This window comes from Lentinula edodes, assembly GCF_021015755.1.
Source record: "Lentinula edodes strain Le(Bin) 0899 ss11 chromosome Unknown C8R40scaffold_9, whole genome shotgun sequence".
Lineage (NCBI taxonomy): Eukaryota > Fungi > Basidiomycota > Agaricomycetes > Agaricales > Omphalotaceae > Lentinula > Lentinula edodes.
The window spans coordinates 92,661-107,466 of record NW_025764315.1 but is presented as its reverse complement, the minus strand read 5'-3'; the positions used below and the strand labels follow the sequence as shown (position 1 = coordinate 107,466).

General features: G+C 45.8%; 5 protein-coding genes across 5 annotated transcripts; 2 read left to right on the top strand and 3 right to left on the bottom strand.

The window, feature by feature from the left end:
• Nucleotides 1-662: 662 nt before the first annotated feature.
• C8R40DRAFT_1039794 (uncharacterized protein) lies at nt 663-1,514 on the bottom strand (the record flags this gene model as incomplete). The annotated part of the gene is made up of 1 exon (XM_046223867.1): nt 663-1,514. A coding segment is annotated over one exon (852 nt), but the record flags the coding sequence as incomplete, so codon positions are not given.
• Nucleotides 1,515-3,150: 1,636 nt separating this feature from the next.
• C8R40DRAFT_1040167 (uncharacterized protein) lies at nt 3,151-4,259 on the top strand (the record flags this gene model as incomplete). Its single annotated transcript, XM_046223892.1, has 4 exons — nt 3,151-3,303; nt 3,355-3,564; nt 3,613-3,739; nt 3,790-4,259. Coding segments are annotated over 4 exons (960 nt in total), but the record flags the coding sequence as incomplete, so codon positions are not given.
• A 1,081-nt stretch (nt 4,260-5,340) lies between these two features.
• C8R40DRAFT_1263838 (uncharacterized protein) lies at nt 5,341-6,775 on the bottom strand (the record flags this gene model as incomplete). Its single annotated transcript, XM_046233878.1, has 5 exons — nt 5,341-5,696; nt 5,748-5,843; nt 5,896-6,302; nt 6,354-6,458; nt 6,516-6,775. Coding segments are annotated over 5 exons (1,221 nt in total), but the record flags the coding sequence as incomplete, so codon positions are not given.
• A 5,497-nt stretch (nt 6,776-12,272) lies between these two features.
• On the top strand, nt 12,273-12,934 carry C8R40DRAFT_1168182 (uncharacterized protein; the record flags this gene model as incomplete). Its single annotated transcript, XM_046231145.1, has 3 exons — nt 12,273-12,529; nt 12,585-12,735; nt 12,794-12,934. The coding sequence occupies 3 exons, from the start codon at nt 12,273-12,275 to the stop codon at nt 12,932-12,934; spliced, it is 549 nt and encodes a 182-aa protein (XP_046088541.1).
• Nucleotides 12,935-13,080: 146 nt separating this feature from the next.
• On the bottom strand, nt 13,081-14,143 carry C8R40DRAFT_1020924 (uncharacterized protein; the record flags this gene model as incomplete). Its single annotated transcript, XM_046223003.1, has 3 exons — nt 13,081-13,387; nt 13,438-13,853; nt 13,919-14,143. Coding segments are annotated over 3 exons (948 nt in total), but the record flags the coding sequence as incomplete, so codon positions are not given.
• Between the last annotated feature and the right edge of the window lie 663 nt (nt 14,144-14,806).

Here is a 14,806-nt window from a genome sequence, read left to right as displayed (position 1 = left end):
TGATGTTTCATTTCGAGAGGTGATAGTGTTTTTTTGGAAAAAATCAGACCATGCAGATGCAAAGTCAATCGGCCCTGTTGTTCAACTGTGCAATAATAACCAGCACTGGGACCGAAAACACCTGGTTTGGACGACTTAGTACCAACAATAATTTCTAAAAATAATGATACCATAAAATGGAAGAACCGTGCACCAGCTGCAGGGTTGTTGCTGAGCAAGCGCCGCCTTTCAGCACTAGTGCGCAGAGGCACATCAAATGACTCATTAGTATCAGCATAATATATGCATATTGGATGCTTTTGATCACAAGGTGCTAAAGTAAAATACCAGACGGGGCCCCCTATGCGTGTTATCAATGACCAAATTTCGTGTTGCATATTCTTTTTACTAGTAATAGAGCCCTTGACTTTGGTCGATCCATAATTAAGGTCACCAAGGAGTGCGAAACAGTCTTTCTCTTGTGCTGTGGAAGGCTTCACATATTCTCCAGCAGCCATACGAGATGCTAAATCCTGCAGTGTTTCCTTGTCAATAGATAACATGCGGGAGGTTATACTATCAAATTTCTTTGAATTTGCAACTAGGTATGATTGAGTAGTGCCTGCTTTGACTTGTTCATGACTAAAAGCTATAAAAGGAAATGACAAGTCAGTTTGAAATCGTTTATCATGGTACAACATCAACAAACTCTTGTGTTTTTCATCAGATAATTTGTTCGAGGGTAATCTAGTACCACCGATGCCACCTAGACCAAATGGAAACAACCAAGGAAACATTTTTGGGTATAGGTGTGGATTATTGTACAGACTTTCTGGATTTTGGGCATGAGACATGCGCAAGAATTTGCGACCAGCATCAAGATGTTTTATTGCCTGAGCCTTCTGAGCCTCGGAAGACATGTGCTGCAAATCTTCACCTACTATACCATGCACAGTAAAAACACAGTCACCTCCTTCAATTCCATCATCGTCAAGGTCATCATGTACACTCACACCTTCTGCATTGCGGTTGCTATGTTTTTCAAAGAACTCAATACTGACAATAGGAGAATCCTCAGCATACCCCTGCAGATTATCTGGTGAAAAGAGAACATCATTATAATCACAATGGTTCAATATGCACCAATGGATTGCATCAGCAACAACATTTCGACGGACCAGTAACAAAGCACGCTTATAATCATCATCTGTTGGTGATCCAGAACCTGAAAACATTATTGCTAATACTTCCTCAATATCTTTCCTCGGAGGAGGAAGAATATTATATATTTTTGGAGTGGGATTTTCAAAAGCAATGACATTGGAGACCAACTTACTGTGTCCATTACCATTAGAACCACCCCGCTGAACGCGAACAAAACATTTTGAATGGCGCACTCTCGAAACCAAGATCCGCTCATAGAAAGTAAGATTTTTCAATTCAGGTGGTACCTGGCCAAGCCACAACCCATTACAAAGGGCAAATCGTGGGACTTTTCCAGTGCGCACAGCAGATCTGCATGAGTTGCATATCATATTACATGTGTTGTCGATAACAGGACCACTGCGCTCACGGATTGGATCCGTGGCCTTTTTTCTGACAACACGAGTGACACCAGGGACCTCTAGGACATGAAGCATATTTTGAACATGCTTTAATAGACTTAACTCGCTTTTCAATTTTAGTAAGCCACAGACAGCACAACCAGCCTCTTCAAATTGAGATGGTTGAGAAGCAGCACACCAGCGCCGGATTATATCATCTTGCACTGACTGAACAATAGGGGGAGGTGGGAAATCAGTAGTACTAGGTACAGAGGGAGTAGTGCAATCGATGTCATTATCATGTTGCAGCAAAAGATTAGATCCTTGATCCTCACCGCTCAGAAATGTAGCTTGGAATGCAGGGGCATTAACATTTGAAGAATGACCATCGCCACCTGCAGCAGCATGAAGAGGAGAATCACGAGGGTTAGAAGATAATAACAGAGAGTCAGAAGGATTCACAGAAAAATCGTGTGATGGTAAGCGCGAACGGAATGTGAAAGGAGCAGTTGGAACTGCATTAGGAAGAGCATAAAAAGAAGAACACATTGTAGAATAAGCAGTAGCTTTAGTTTTACGACCACCACCTCTATATGGCAATAAATCAGAATTATTGGGCGTTGGTTTCAAACTCTGAGCTGCTTTGTATGAAGAATATGGGGTTGAGTAAATTGAATAAATGCAATGAATGACACATGTTACAAAGCACAAGAGCATTGTGATAAGTACAATGAGCAACATGATAGACATTGGAGTGATAGTTTCCAAAAGAGAACAGGAACAAGAACACAGTATGACAAAGGCAAGTGCAAACACATGCAGTGCATGATACCAAAACTTGCAGAAAGCAATGGGTGAAGACCACAACACAATACAGTTAAGATTGTAAAACACACTGTGCAAGCTATTGGCAATAGCAGCAGCAGTTGGACTCCGCATAAGGGGCCCAGAGCACAGGAGGAAAAGCTGTAAGGAATTGATTAGTTACGACAAGTAGAAGGGAAATTGGTAACTAATACATACCCTGATTATTATCCACCAGTATAAGAGTGTCAGTAATGAGTAGCACATGGATTGTTACTTATCAGAGGTAGGCAAGTTCAGCAATAATAGGCGAACGAACGATGAAGGTTCCGAGGGCACGTGAGTTAATTCAACAATTGGTCATGCCAAGCACATAGCAGAAATACAGTTTAATTCGGTTTAATTTGAACGTCCAGTCCGAAGGTACAGTTGGGGAGATCATAATAAGACACGCGGGTATATTCTAGTATTTTTAAAAATTATTCCAACTGCGTTGCGACCAGGTCTGTTAACAGCTAGTCGCGGTTTATGAGTAATGTGCCTCTAGTTGAGGAAGCAGCGGCGAACTAAAGTGGCAGTATAGTTTGGTGGGGCAGACCGAAGAAGAGTGTACAACTGTGGCAGAATCCACGGCGATCAGAAAAGCGGCGTTTGAAGAGGTCGGTCACATCACAAAGAGTCGCAGTTGATTTTGACTGTTTCTTCAATGGGGGGCACACTCAAGTTGCAGTATTTGTTGTGAGTGTAGTGCAGAATGGACTTCCTAAGTTTCTGACGGTATTGGAAAAGTGAAATAGGAATAGTCTCTGGAATATTGCGGGGGCTTGATCATTCAGATCTGAACGCATTATCAGAAACATGCAGGATATATTGCGCTGTAGTGAAGCTTTTTCGGACATCTGCTATGAAGGTCGACAAAGTGTTGAAGCAATTCTTTAGCACACATGCAGAAATTGGTTACTTTCAGCATTTGCAGGTGCGCATGCCTCAAATGATGGTTTAATGATGGTTTATTTTTGTATAAAAGGGGGCGACAGGAATGATAATATCAGGCTCGGTAGCACTTGCATTCTTCAATCGGGAAGAGTACAGAAACAGTGATCTTGACACATACTGTTTGTTAAAGAGATGTCTGGAGGTCGGATTGTGGTACCAATCCATACACTACGCATTCAAACCAGTGGGCAAACAAAATCACCACTTCCACGAGGATGTTCAGCGCGTCATCGAATCCGAAGTCATCTGCAGAGAGAATGCGGAAGCGATCGTGAGTCGCGATATAAAGGGAGCTGAGATTTATGTGTCGAGGAATATTGCAGAGGTGTGGAATTTTGTACGAGGAGACAGTATGAGGATACAACTGGTTGCGACAAAGATTATCCCAGAAGCGGTGATACTTCAGTTTCATTCAAGTAAGATCCATGCGTACTTATGCAATGAAAGAAAAAGCTCACAGAACCAGCATGTGTTATGAATATAATCACACAGCGCGCAGCATACTCCTTGTTCCCAAATACCACATTCAATGACAACGCAACACTCGTTGTTAACTCCAGAGGTGGCCTTCTGCGAAAGTACGATGCACCATTGATGAAATACAACCACCGAGGATTTCAAGTGGAAGTGAAACCATCGTTGGATAGGACAATTGGGTGCAGGCAGGAATTGAGCTTTGCAACTCCTCGATGGATCGGTGATGGCAGGACGTGGATACATGAAGTTGAATACTTTGGGCCAGGGCCGAGAGAAGTGGATAACGCACATAGGATAAGCTGGGACATGGTGTATAAACCAAGACAGATCCTTCTTGAGTATTTCGAGTTGTCAAACCGGGTTGAAGTAGGCGGTGAAGAAGTACAGGCAGTGCTGGCACTGAGGGAGTTTGCGATCGTGCAGAATTTAGGAAGTGGCGCCAGGTATGCACCCAATTAACTGAGATTTTTCAACTAACAACAGTTAGTAGAAGCGAGAAATCCATCTACAAAGTACTCACTGAGCTTCCTACCCGCCAGGTAGGAGGGATTATCAATGAAGTGAGCATGTCTTTGGTGGAAAAGGTACTGCTCCTAGCGGCAGAGCAGAATGCTGTGCATCTTCTTGATGTCCAGAACACAGAGACACTGTATCGATTCTTTGATGCATTGACGAAAGTATTTGAAGTTCGAGTGGTAAGTGACGATGTGTTAGAACTGAGATCGACAACTAATGCACTCCTAGAATTTTGCAGTAGCACATCAGTTCCGAGATCGATTGTGGGGCTTACAAGTGCAAATCAGTGTACGGAATGGGGAATGCGATGAATATTACATGGGGATGTTGTATGATATGGGACCTGCTCTGCGCCGACAAGGACTAAAAATCAAGATTCACGTAGTGTAATCGAACAGATTTTAATGTGCCAGAAGGATGTTGTGTACGGTCTCATAATTGAAAAATGTTGATATGACTTGCAAAATTGTGATTAACAATTAAAAAGAATGTATAGAACGTTGTATAGACAGATGCTAATGAAAGTGATAAAGTAGCGATGTGAAGATAACAAAAAAAGTGCACAACATAGCAATGATCAAACGACAAGAGTATTGTATGTCTCAAGTACACACAGGATTTAGAGTGAATCGATGAAGAGAATACAGGGGTAGCAATTGTCATGTCATGTATAGAAACAGGCGAAGACATAATCACATCAATACCACAGTATTCAGTCGCGGTCAAGGCACAATAAATCATCCTCGAGATCGAGTTCAGCCTCGAGTTCAGCCTCCAGAGGGGTCATGGCAACAGGACGCCGGCGGGCAGTATGAATAACAGGAATGTCACTGCGATGATCCGGGGAAGAAAGACCAGAAAAATGAGGATCAGAAACATCCCTGCTAGGCCCGATATCGCCAACGGATAATGCATGCATGTTGACAGTGCGCCTTGTGAAAGGACTGCCATTAGAGGGACTGGAGAGTCTACCTGCAGAAGCAGTGGGGCTTGGGGGATGAAAACGAGAGAATGAGGTTGGTTGGGACAAGGTGTTCACAGGGGTGAAGGAGTTGGACGGTGTTTGATAGCGAATATGTGGTGTCGTATTGGAATACGAAGACATTGCTGGCTGAGGAATAGGATCGCGGAGATCAGATGGTAATGCCAGAAGAACTATGAAGGCAAGATCGAGAGATAGGCCGACAGGCACGTCACGATAATGAGATTTTGTTGCGTAGGTATGAGCAGTATAACCAACGGTGACAATGGCACCGTCAGGAAGATCGACATCACCATTTTGATAAAGGGGATAGCTATTGATGGCAATTTCATGCAGCTGGTTCGCTTCACATTCGAAAGCTAAGTCAGTCGCTGCGCGCCTGCCATCGAATATAAGAACTATGAGCTTAGGATCAGTAGGAGCCGATTTTGGGGGGTGGAATTTCGTACTTTGACTAGGGAATGGCACCGGAAGACGAAAATGACCATAGAGCTTCAATCTAGGATCACTTTCGGCATATCGTTCAGGGCAATAGGAACGAGCAACTATGCAGACAACATAAGCAAGCAATATATAGAACTAGAATGATCAACACACGCTTTGTAGGAGAGAAGTCATTGGGGTTGTCTTTCTTCTGATTTTGAAATAACTGCATCGACGAGTAGCTGACAACACCAGCCGAGGCAGCGACAGACACAGAGTCAAACCCGAAGATTTTTCCAAAAAAAGCAAAAGCGCGCTGCGACTCTTGGGCAAAACCTTTGACAAGAACCTCGCGGACAGTCCGAGTTTGACCGTTACCCAAATGGAGAATGGATGGCTGAATGATGGAACATTTTTGAACAATACCCGTGGTGAGACAAAGAGCAGGAAATTGGGGTTTCAAAATAGGCGAGATCGTGGCAGGGAGATTCTTTGAATTCAGCTTCAGCAGAGAAGGGTCGGCCCGGGCCGGGTTGAACCAGCCACCTCGACTTTCGAAGAGAACTGAATTCATAAGAGACCTGGCAGAGAAGAAAATGAGTAAGGTAATTGGAAGAGGATAAGCAAAGTACCTTTGCTGGTGGCCTGGCAATCGTTTGAAGACAGCACTGAAAGATTCCCAGTCGCAATCTTCAGAAGGTGCAGAATCATTGCCCACAGGATACAGCACAACAGAACTGTGCAAAGGAATTAGGAACGAAAAAGAGGCGCACAAAGGGAGTTTTATGAAGTACCGCAAATTTTTGATCATCCGATACGAGTTGCAGAGTAAGGGATCCATAAGAGATACCTGAAGGCATCCATTAGGTCCTAAGCCATCATCGTCGCGTGGTTCACAGGCAGATTCTGCAGTAGGCGCAGCAAAAATGGGACCGCAATCTAAAGGACTAGATAATAAACGCGACGAAGGAGTACGTTGGGGAGAAGATGACAGATATTGCGAAGAGGGAGTTGGGCGCACAGGAACTGAGGGCCGGGTTGGGGTTTTCATAAGTTTCTCCCGGATTGCTGACTCAATTAGTGTGAGGCCTGGCACAAAAGGCCTGCTCTTGTCCTATCTGGACTGGGCCTAAGCAAGCAGGACAGCTGCCTAGGCCGTACAAGGGGAGGTGGGATAAGTGCCGCTACTGGTGTAGGGAGCCTGACCAGTGGTGGTTGCGGAGCTTGGGTGGACCTAGCCAAAGGTCCTGGAGTGGGGGAAGGAGGTGTAGTTGGTGAGGATGGAGGTGGTTGGGGGTGTGGAGCCTCGACGTAGACTGTAAGTCGTAGGAGAGGCTCAGGAAGTTGAGAGAGGTGTTCAGAGAGGTGAGACAGAGAAGAGAAACAGAGTTGAGTGAAACAGAGGTGAAGGAAACAGAGTTGAGGGAAACAGATAAAGAGGAAATATATGACAGGTGAGACGTGTCAGGCCCTGTTAGCAAGTACAAGTAGACTGTACTAACAGGGACCAAGCCAGGTTGGAAGAGTTTCCAGATAAGATTTGACAATAACACGCTGGGGAGCTCCGAGGGGAGTCCCCAGCCTATATACTATACATGTGACAGCCATGTGGCATATTACATAATGGTAAAAGCGGACAAGGGGAGCTCTGGGTATACAGTGGGGAGCTATAGGAAGGTAGTAAGGAGGAATATGATAGGTAATGAAGCAAAATCAGGCAAGGCATGACATTACCCCCCTCTTTAACACCTGAGCCCTCGAAGGTTCCAGGAGTAATCATGCACAGTTGAGTTCCATGTAACAGATATATACTTGCCCAGCATAGTTGTCAAACAAAATTTGTGACGTTCAGCAAGGGTTGCCAACCGGAGCTATAGTGAGGAGCTCATTGTCAAACGGAAACTTGACTATCAGCAGAGATCCCCACATAGCAGTCGTAGGATGGGTATATACCTGGAGGAGTGCCCAGCATACTTGTTGAACAGAAACTCAACGTTAGCAAGGGTCACCATACCGGAGCTATAGCAGGGAGGTCCTATCAGCAGAAATCCCCACATAGCAGTCATAGGCTTCCTCAAGGTCCACATAGAAATAACAGTTACAGAAAACTCCCCCATAATGGTAGAAGGTCCCATAGAACAGGTTTCGGTGTGAAGGGGACAGTGACAGGAGCATAGCTCAGAATGCAGGAATTGACCTGAGCACCAGATAGGGCATTGGAAAGAGGTCCAGAAGCACTTCCTGACGCTCCCAGAATGTCCCAAATGAAAGCAGAAGTGAAGGAGTGGTGGTACCTGCCCTTCTCACAGTACTGGCTGACAATGAGGAGGACACCACTCCGGAACAAAGGAGCTCCATGGGACGGTCAAGGGGGCATTGAAAAGGTAGAGAGCAGAGCTTCCAGACGGTCCAAGAACGTCCCATATGCGAGCAGAGCTGAAGGAGTTATCATACCTCCTCTCCTCGTAGTACTGGCTGACAGTGAGGGGGACATTCCTCTGGGACAGGGGATCTCCATAGAGCGTTCAAGGCAACGTTAGGAAGCTATGATGTAGAGCTTCCAAACGCCCTGAACACGTCCCAAATGCGAGGGGAATCGAAGAAGTTATGATACCTCCTCTCCTCGTAGTACTGGCTGACAGTGAGGGGAACATTCCTCTGGGACAGGGGATCTCCATGAAGCGTTCAAGGCAACGTTAGGAAGCTATGATGTAGAGCTTCCAAACGCCCTGAACACGTCCCAAATGCGAGGGGAATCGAAGAAGTTATGATACCTCCTCTCCTCGTAGTACTGGCTGACAGTGAGGGGAACATTCCTCTGGGACAGGGGATCTCCATGAAGCGTTCAAGGCAACGTTAGGAAGCTATGATGTAGAGCTTCCAAACGCCCTGAACACGTCCCAAATGCGAGGGGAATCGAAGAAGTTATGATACCTCCTCTCCTCGTAGTACTGGCTGACAGTGAGGGGAACATTCCTCTGGGACAGGGGATCTCCATGAATCGTTCAAGGCAACGTTAGGAAGCTATGATGTAGAGCTTCCAAACGCCCTGAACACGTCCCAAATGCGAGGAGAATTGAAGAAGTTATCATACCTCCTCTCCTCGTAGTACTGGCTGACAGTGAGGGGAACATTGCTCTGGAACGGAGGAGCTCCATAGGGCGGTCAGGGGAGCGTTCGAAAGCTGTGAAATAGAGCTTGAAACTGGTCCAAACACGTCCGAAACGCGAACAGAATTGGAGGAGATATGATAGTCCCACCTCCGAGGGGAGGTAAGTGAGATGGAGGGGAGCATATCTCTGGAACCCCAAGTCGGAATGGGACAGTCAAGGATGCGTTCTGGAGCCTGGAATTGAGGCTCTCGAATGGTAGGATTTGTTTCTGGAATGGAGAGATCAATCCAATAGAGGTAAATACCTCACCAGGCAAAATGACCCCCTGGCCAAGCTACAACTCCTTCTTTCCTTTCACTCCTCTATCACCTTCCAGAAACCTCTAGCACCACTAGAAAGAGCTCCCTTTGAGCGTGTTATTATGTGAGGCCTGGCACAAAAGGCCTGCTCTTGTCCTATCTGGACTGGGCCTAAGCAAGCAGGACAGCTGCCTAGGCCGTACAAGGGGAGGTGGGATAAGTGCCGCTACTGGTGTAGGGAGCCTGACCAGTGGTGGTTGCGGAGCTTGGGTGGACCTAGCCAAAGGTCCTGGAGTGGGGGAAGGAGGTGTAGTTGGTGAGGATGGAGGTGGTTGGGGGTGTGGAGCCTCGACGTAGACTGTAAGTCGTAGGAGAGGCTCAGGAAGTTGAGAGAGGTGTTCAGAGAGGTGAGACAGAGAAGAGAAACAGAGTTGAGTGAAACAGAGGTGAAGGAAACAGAGTTGAGGGAAACAGATAAAGAGGAAATATATGACAGGTGAGACGTGTCAGGCCCTGTTAGCAAGTACAAGTAGACTGTACTAACAGGGACCAAGCCAGGTTGGAAGAGTTTCCAGATAAGATTTGACAATAACACGCTGGGGAGCTCCGAGGGGAGTCCCCAGCCTATATACTATACATGTGACAGCCATGTGGCATATTACATAATGGTAAAAGCGGACAAGGGGAGCTCTGGGTATACAGTGGGGAGCTATAGGAAGGTAGTAAGGAGGAATATGATAGGTAATGAAGCAAAATCAGGCAAGGCATGACAATTAGAGCCAAGCGATTGGCTGAATCATTGCGCCGACCGGACCCATTTTTAGTAGGAGAGGGAACAGTGGGAACGATAGGTGTAGCACAGGTGGGTACCCCAAGGCCAGGTACATCATCAATATGATGAAAAGATTGAAAGGCAGAGTGGGGGTGCACAGGAGTTGCAGAAGACGCAGGAGATGGAGTAGAGGGTAGCTCAAAGTGAGGTACGGCACCAAGATTATTGAGAGAGTTAAGTTCAGAAGCAGTAATGAAGCTTCGAGGTGCTGCAAGAGCAACGGAACGTTCCTGAACAAAGCGCACACCGTTGATAACAATGGTGCTAGGAGTTGCAGAGAGGGAAGCTGACTCGGGACGGGAACGCTTTGTAGGTGAAGCAGGGCCATCAGACTCTGATTCAGAAACCGAAACACTACTGATAAGATGTGAGTATGATTTATAACGGACAATAGAGGAATAGCATACGATTTTCGTTTGAAAGGACCAAGGTTAAGTACTTCAGTTGAAAACTGGGGCTCGTGATTCAAAAAAAAATTTTGAGGCGGAGAAGACAGCAATGCGTTAACTGGCATGGGATCATGAAGCCGAACAGCAGTAGATGGATTGATACCTTACACAGAACAGTCAGATAGTGCAGTTAACGAAAACAAAAAATCAGCGCACTAGAAAAGTCAGGATTATAGACAAAATGGAGTGGCGGGGCGGCAGTAGTCAATATGGTGGGAGAGGAAGGCCTGCAACAATAGTCAGTGGGCATAGTATGATAAGAGTCGCAGTGATAGAACAGACATTGGAGAAGTCCCAGTGCGAATGTGGTGGACGGTACTGACAGCTGCACCAGTTTCGAAAAGCTCGGTATCACCAGTGGTCGCATCTTCAGGATATGGATGCAGAGGAGATTCAGGTGGAGTACTTTTGAGAGCAGGCGGATGCTCCGAGGGTGAAAGAGGATAATCTACCAAAGAATGTGCCGCAGAAAGCTGTTTGGCGGCAGCACTATTAGAAAGACCAGTTGGAGGTGATGTGCAATCGCCAACTTTTGAGATTGAAGAATTAGTAGAATCGGTGATGCTACAGAGATATTGGTAGTGAGCAAGACAGAGCAAAGTAGAAAAGGAATGAAGGATTTCATACCTTGACATCGTGGACAATTATGCAGAAGTTACAGGGGATAGGAAAGGACTTGTATGCGCAGAGCAAGGATTGAAGAAGAGGGGGAAGAGCAGAAGCACAGATATATCAACAAACTGGAAAGGACAGTAATGCAATGGAAAAGAATTGCGGCACAAGAGGCGCATCGGAGGTAAATGAAATTAAACCGCGCAATTGACAGGTAAGTAACGAAGCTGGAATGCCAAAACAGAGAGCAGAGAGCACCTTTCAGGCAAAAAAGAAGTCGAACAAATACAAAGCCGCGGAATAAAACACACAGACAGGGAGGGGTACAGCGTCAGTAAAGATGGCAGTTGACATTGGGTGGCAGAAGTACAGGGAAATGGCAACGGGCAAATGAGAATCATGAAGTAAAACAGCAGAGAAGGAGTGGAAAGGTGACAGGACAGTCAATGAGAAGACAGAAGAATACAAAAAGATATAGTAAATACCGCTTCAAATTGCGAACGGCAAAGTAGATTACCAAAATTGAAGTCAGAAGAAGAAAAAGAGAGAAAGGGGCAGACTTCATGAGAAGTAATATTGTAAACGCCGTTCAAAATTGGGTCGAATCCAAATTGGTAGGAGGAAGAACAAAAAGAAAGAGGGATCGACTTTAGCAGCGGAAGTACCAGAAAACGAAGTCGCAAACGATAGCATGGACAGTAGGTATGATAACAAAGGAGCAGGTCAGTGAGAATGAATACTGCAAGCAGCAAAATATATTAACACTTACCATAGGTCAAGCACTCGAAGAAATCCAAAGTCATCGGCGGGACAACCGACCGAACCACATCCAAATCAGTGAGGTGCAAGAGGTAAGGACGCATTTGCAATGATAAAAACACCCAATAATGCCGTTGAAAGAATAACGAATGGAAGAGTAGAGTAGAGCTGTTGAAATTTGAAGGACCAGAGTGCTGGCGGATGACGTGGAGTGAGCGCAATGGCGAGTGCAATAGTGAAAGCGCCAGCGAACCACAAGAAGTAGTTTTTCACATGCAGGGGGTCATTGAAGAGAAATGCTTGCCACCATTGAAGAGGCAGTCAGAAAAGTAAGTCATTACTGCGATATTTGGGCAATGAACAAGACGGTTAAACAGCAAATAGAACGATGCAGAAAGCACGCCACACAAGGCAGTGGATTGTCATATCAGGCCTGGGAAGTGTCGCATTTGATAACGATTGTGAAGGAATTATGGAAGTGTATGCAATGTTTGCACGAGCGCTGAATGGGCTAGCATGTGTTGAGTTCAAAAATGTGAACAATAGGCGGGCAGTTGAGCTTGGGAATCGCATGTTCACGCCCAGGAACCAAGCACCAGAAATGGAGTGGGTAGACATCGATAGGCAAGTCGACATGCATGGAGCCATGCACCGTGTGCGCAACAGTGATTTGGGGTTGGTACATGGGGAGGAGAATGTCGTTCTGTATGGTGAGGAATTCACTAGTGAAGAGGGGAAAAAGAGGTAAAGTCGCAGGTGAGGAATGAGTTGTGATATACTGACAAATAAATGCGAACAGGACAGAGACAATCAACCCTCAGAAGTTCCATGTAGGAGACATAATTGATGTAGGTTTTTCGATGATAGGTATCGAAGGGAACAGCAAGACAATTTCAAAGGCAAAGTTGCTGCTCCGGTCGGTAACACTATTAGATGGAAGGTTCACGCAGGTGAGACAAAACCGTGAAGATTGTACCAGCGAAAGGATAAGCTAACGTTGAAAAACAGGAGTGGATCAAAGCGAAGGCGATGGCACAAGTGAACGTGGGAACAACGCGGAAGCAGTTGAAGAAGAGAGTGTTTGACGATGATGAGGTTGAAGGAACAAGGAAGAAATTTCAGATGATGAGTACCAGTGCAGATGAATAGATGCACTTGTTTGCGATATATTGACTGTATGGAGAACACAAATTTACAAAAGCAAATCGAAGTGAGACTAAGTGATTTCACGAAATAGATAGTGATTTCCCCATACAATCTGCCAATATATCTTCTTCATCGACATAACAGTCAGTAAGTAGATCAGTTTCAGAAACTGTGCCGCGAATAAATTTTTCAAACACTGCAGGAAGCCTAGATGAAGTAACGATAGATAGACCAGATTGAATAACGGGACCACTTTTTTCTGAAGGAGGTACATCCTGGAGGCTAGTACCGTGGTAATGGTGAGGCTGCCAGAACACACAAGTGTTGGTAGCAGACTGAATTCGAATACCATAGTCACAATTGTAGAAGTGGCCACCTAGTTCCTTGTTGATGGAAGCGCGGAATGTAGTCCATGCAATCGACCACTTGTGTGGTTGAACTTCATTGTGAACAGCACTGAACGGCAGTAAGAGAAATGTAGCACAGATGAAAAAAAAAGAGCACACCGGGCATAGTTACGAGCAAATACACCTGAAGGAGGAGCCATTTGAGCATTACGGAAGGTAACAGGAATATTGTTGATGGGGACGGTATATGTATTTTCGGGTCCACCAGCATGTAAGTTGGCATCCATGCCGTAGATGTTGGATTCAGACAAGAAAGAATCAATATCCGCGAGAACCTCTTCTGGACCTAACGCGCGAACCATGTTCCAGAACAGGGCGAATGCAGAAGCAGCTTCATATCGGATTGAATGTTTCTCAGCATCAGACTTCGGTGATAGGAAATTGCGAACGAAGTCAAAAGCTGGTTTTGAGCGCGATCCAGCAGACCAACCGGATATGACAATGCAACCAGCATCCTCCTTCTGAAAAGCAACAATAGTGAATACAACCACCATAAGAAAGAGAAAGGACATACTCTGACGTTGCGCTGGCATGCCACATTGCGGAGGACAATATCATTTACCCAACGTACAATTTCTACCAAGGCGCAGAAATCACGGATTACAATCATGATTTTCATGCCGTCTTCATCCTCGAAAAGAGCACTGTCGGTCGGACCAAGATCGACCTGGAGATGAGAAATATCGACAAGGAACATGGGTTTTCGAGGAATTCGAACATCGGCCTGTTTCCCAGTGCGGAGATGATCATACCATACATTCCAAATAGGTTCATGATCAACCATCCAATGACCCACGGGAGGATAGGGAGATTGGAGTCGGCTGACTTTGTGGATAGGGATCGACTGCCACAGGCGGCGAATAGCAGATATTGCAGAAGGGGATTCAGCGCGGATATACAGGAGGTTGACAAGGCGGCGTTTGGCCTGATTGAGCCGATTGCGGGCAAGGGCAGCATGCAAAATAGCAGAATGAGTGCGAGGATAGGTGAGGAAATAGCGGTTGGCCCAGGATTTGAAATTAGATATGGAAACCTGAACACGAATACCAGGAAAAGAACGAATAAGATAGTCGACTATAAGCGACGAAGCGCGCTTTTTCAAATCGATATCAGGGTCCATGAGTTCAGCCCGCCACAGAGGATCGCGCTCAACGCGACTAGCAAGAACTTTGAAAGGTTCATGAGAGGGCATGGTATGTGGTGGTGAAGACAGGAAACGAAATATTTGCGCGGAGCAGCGGAACGATGGAAAGGGGTAGGGCTGCGGGTAACGAAACAAAAGGGGTAAGATCATTTGGAGGAGGGGTACTTAAACGAGGTCGGGTTTTTGAAAGGCCGGCGACCATCTCTTCTTGCAACCTCGATCCTTGGAGGTGCTGGGATCTGGGTGCACTTCGAATGGAAAATTGAACTTGCCTCGTATTGAGGGCGACGGAGATACCATTCAGGTGCACCAGGAATTTGGCAG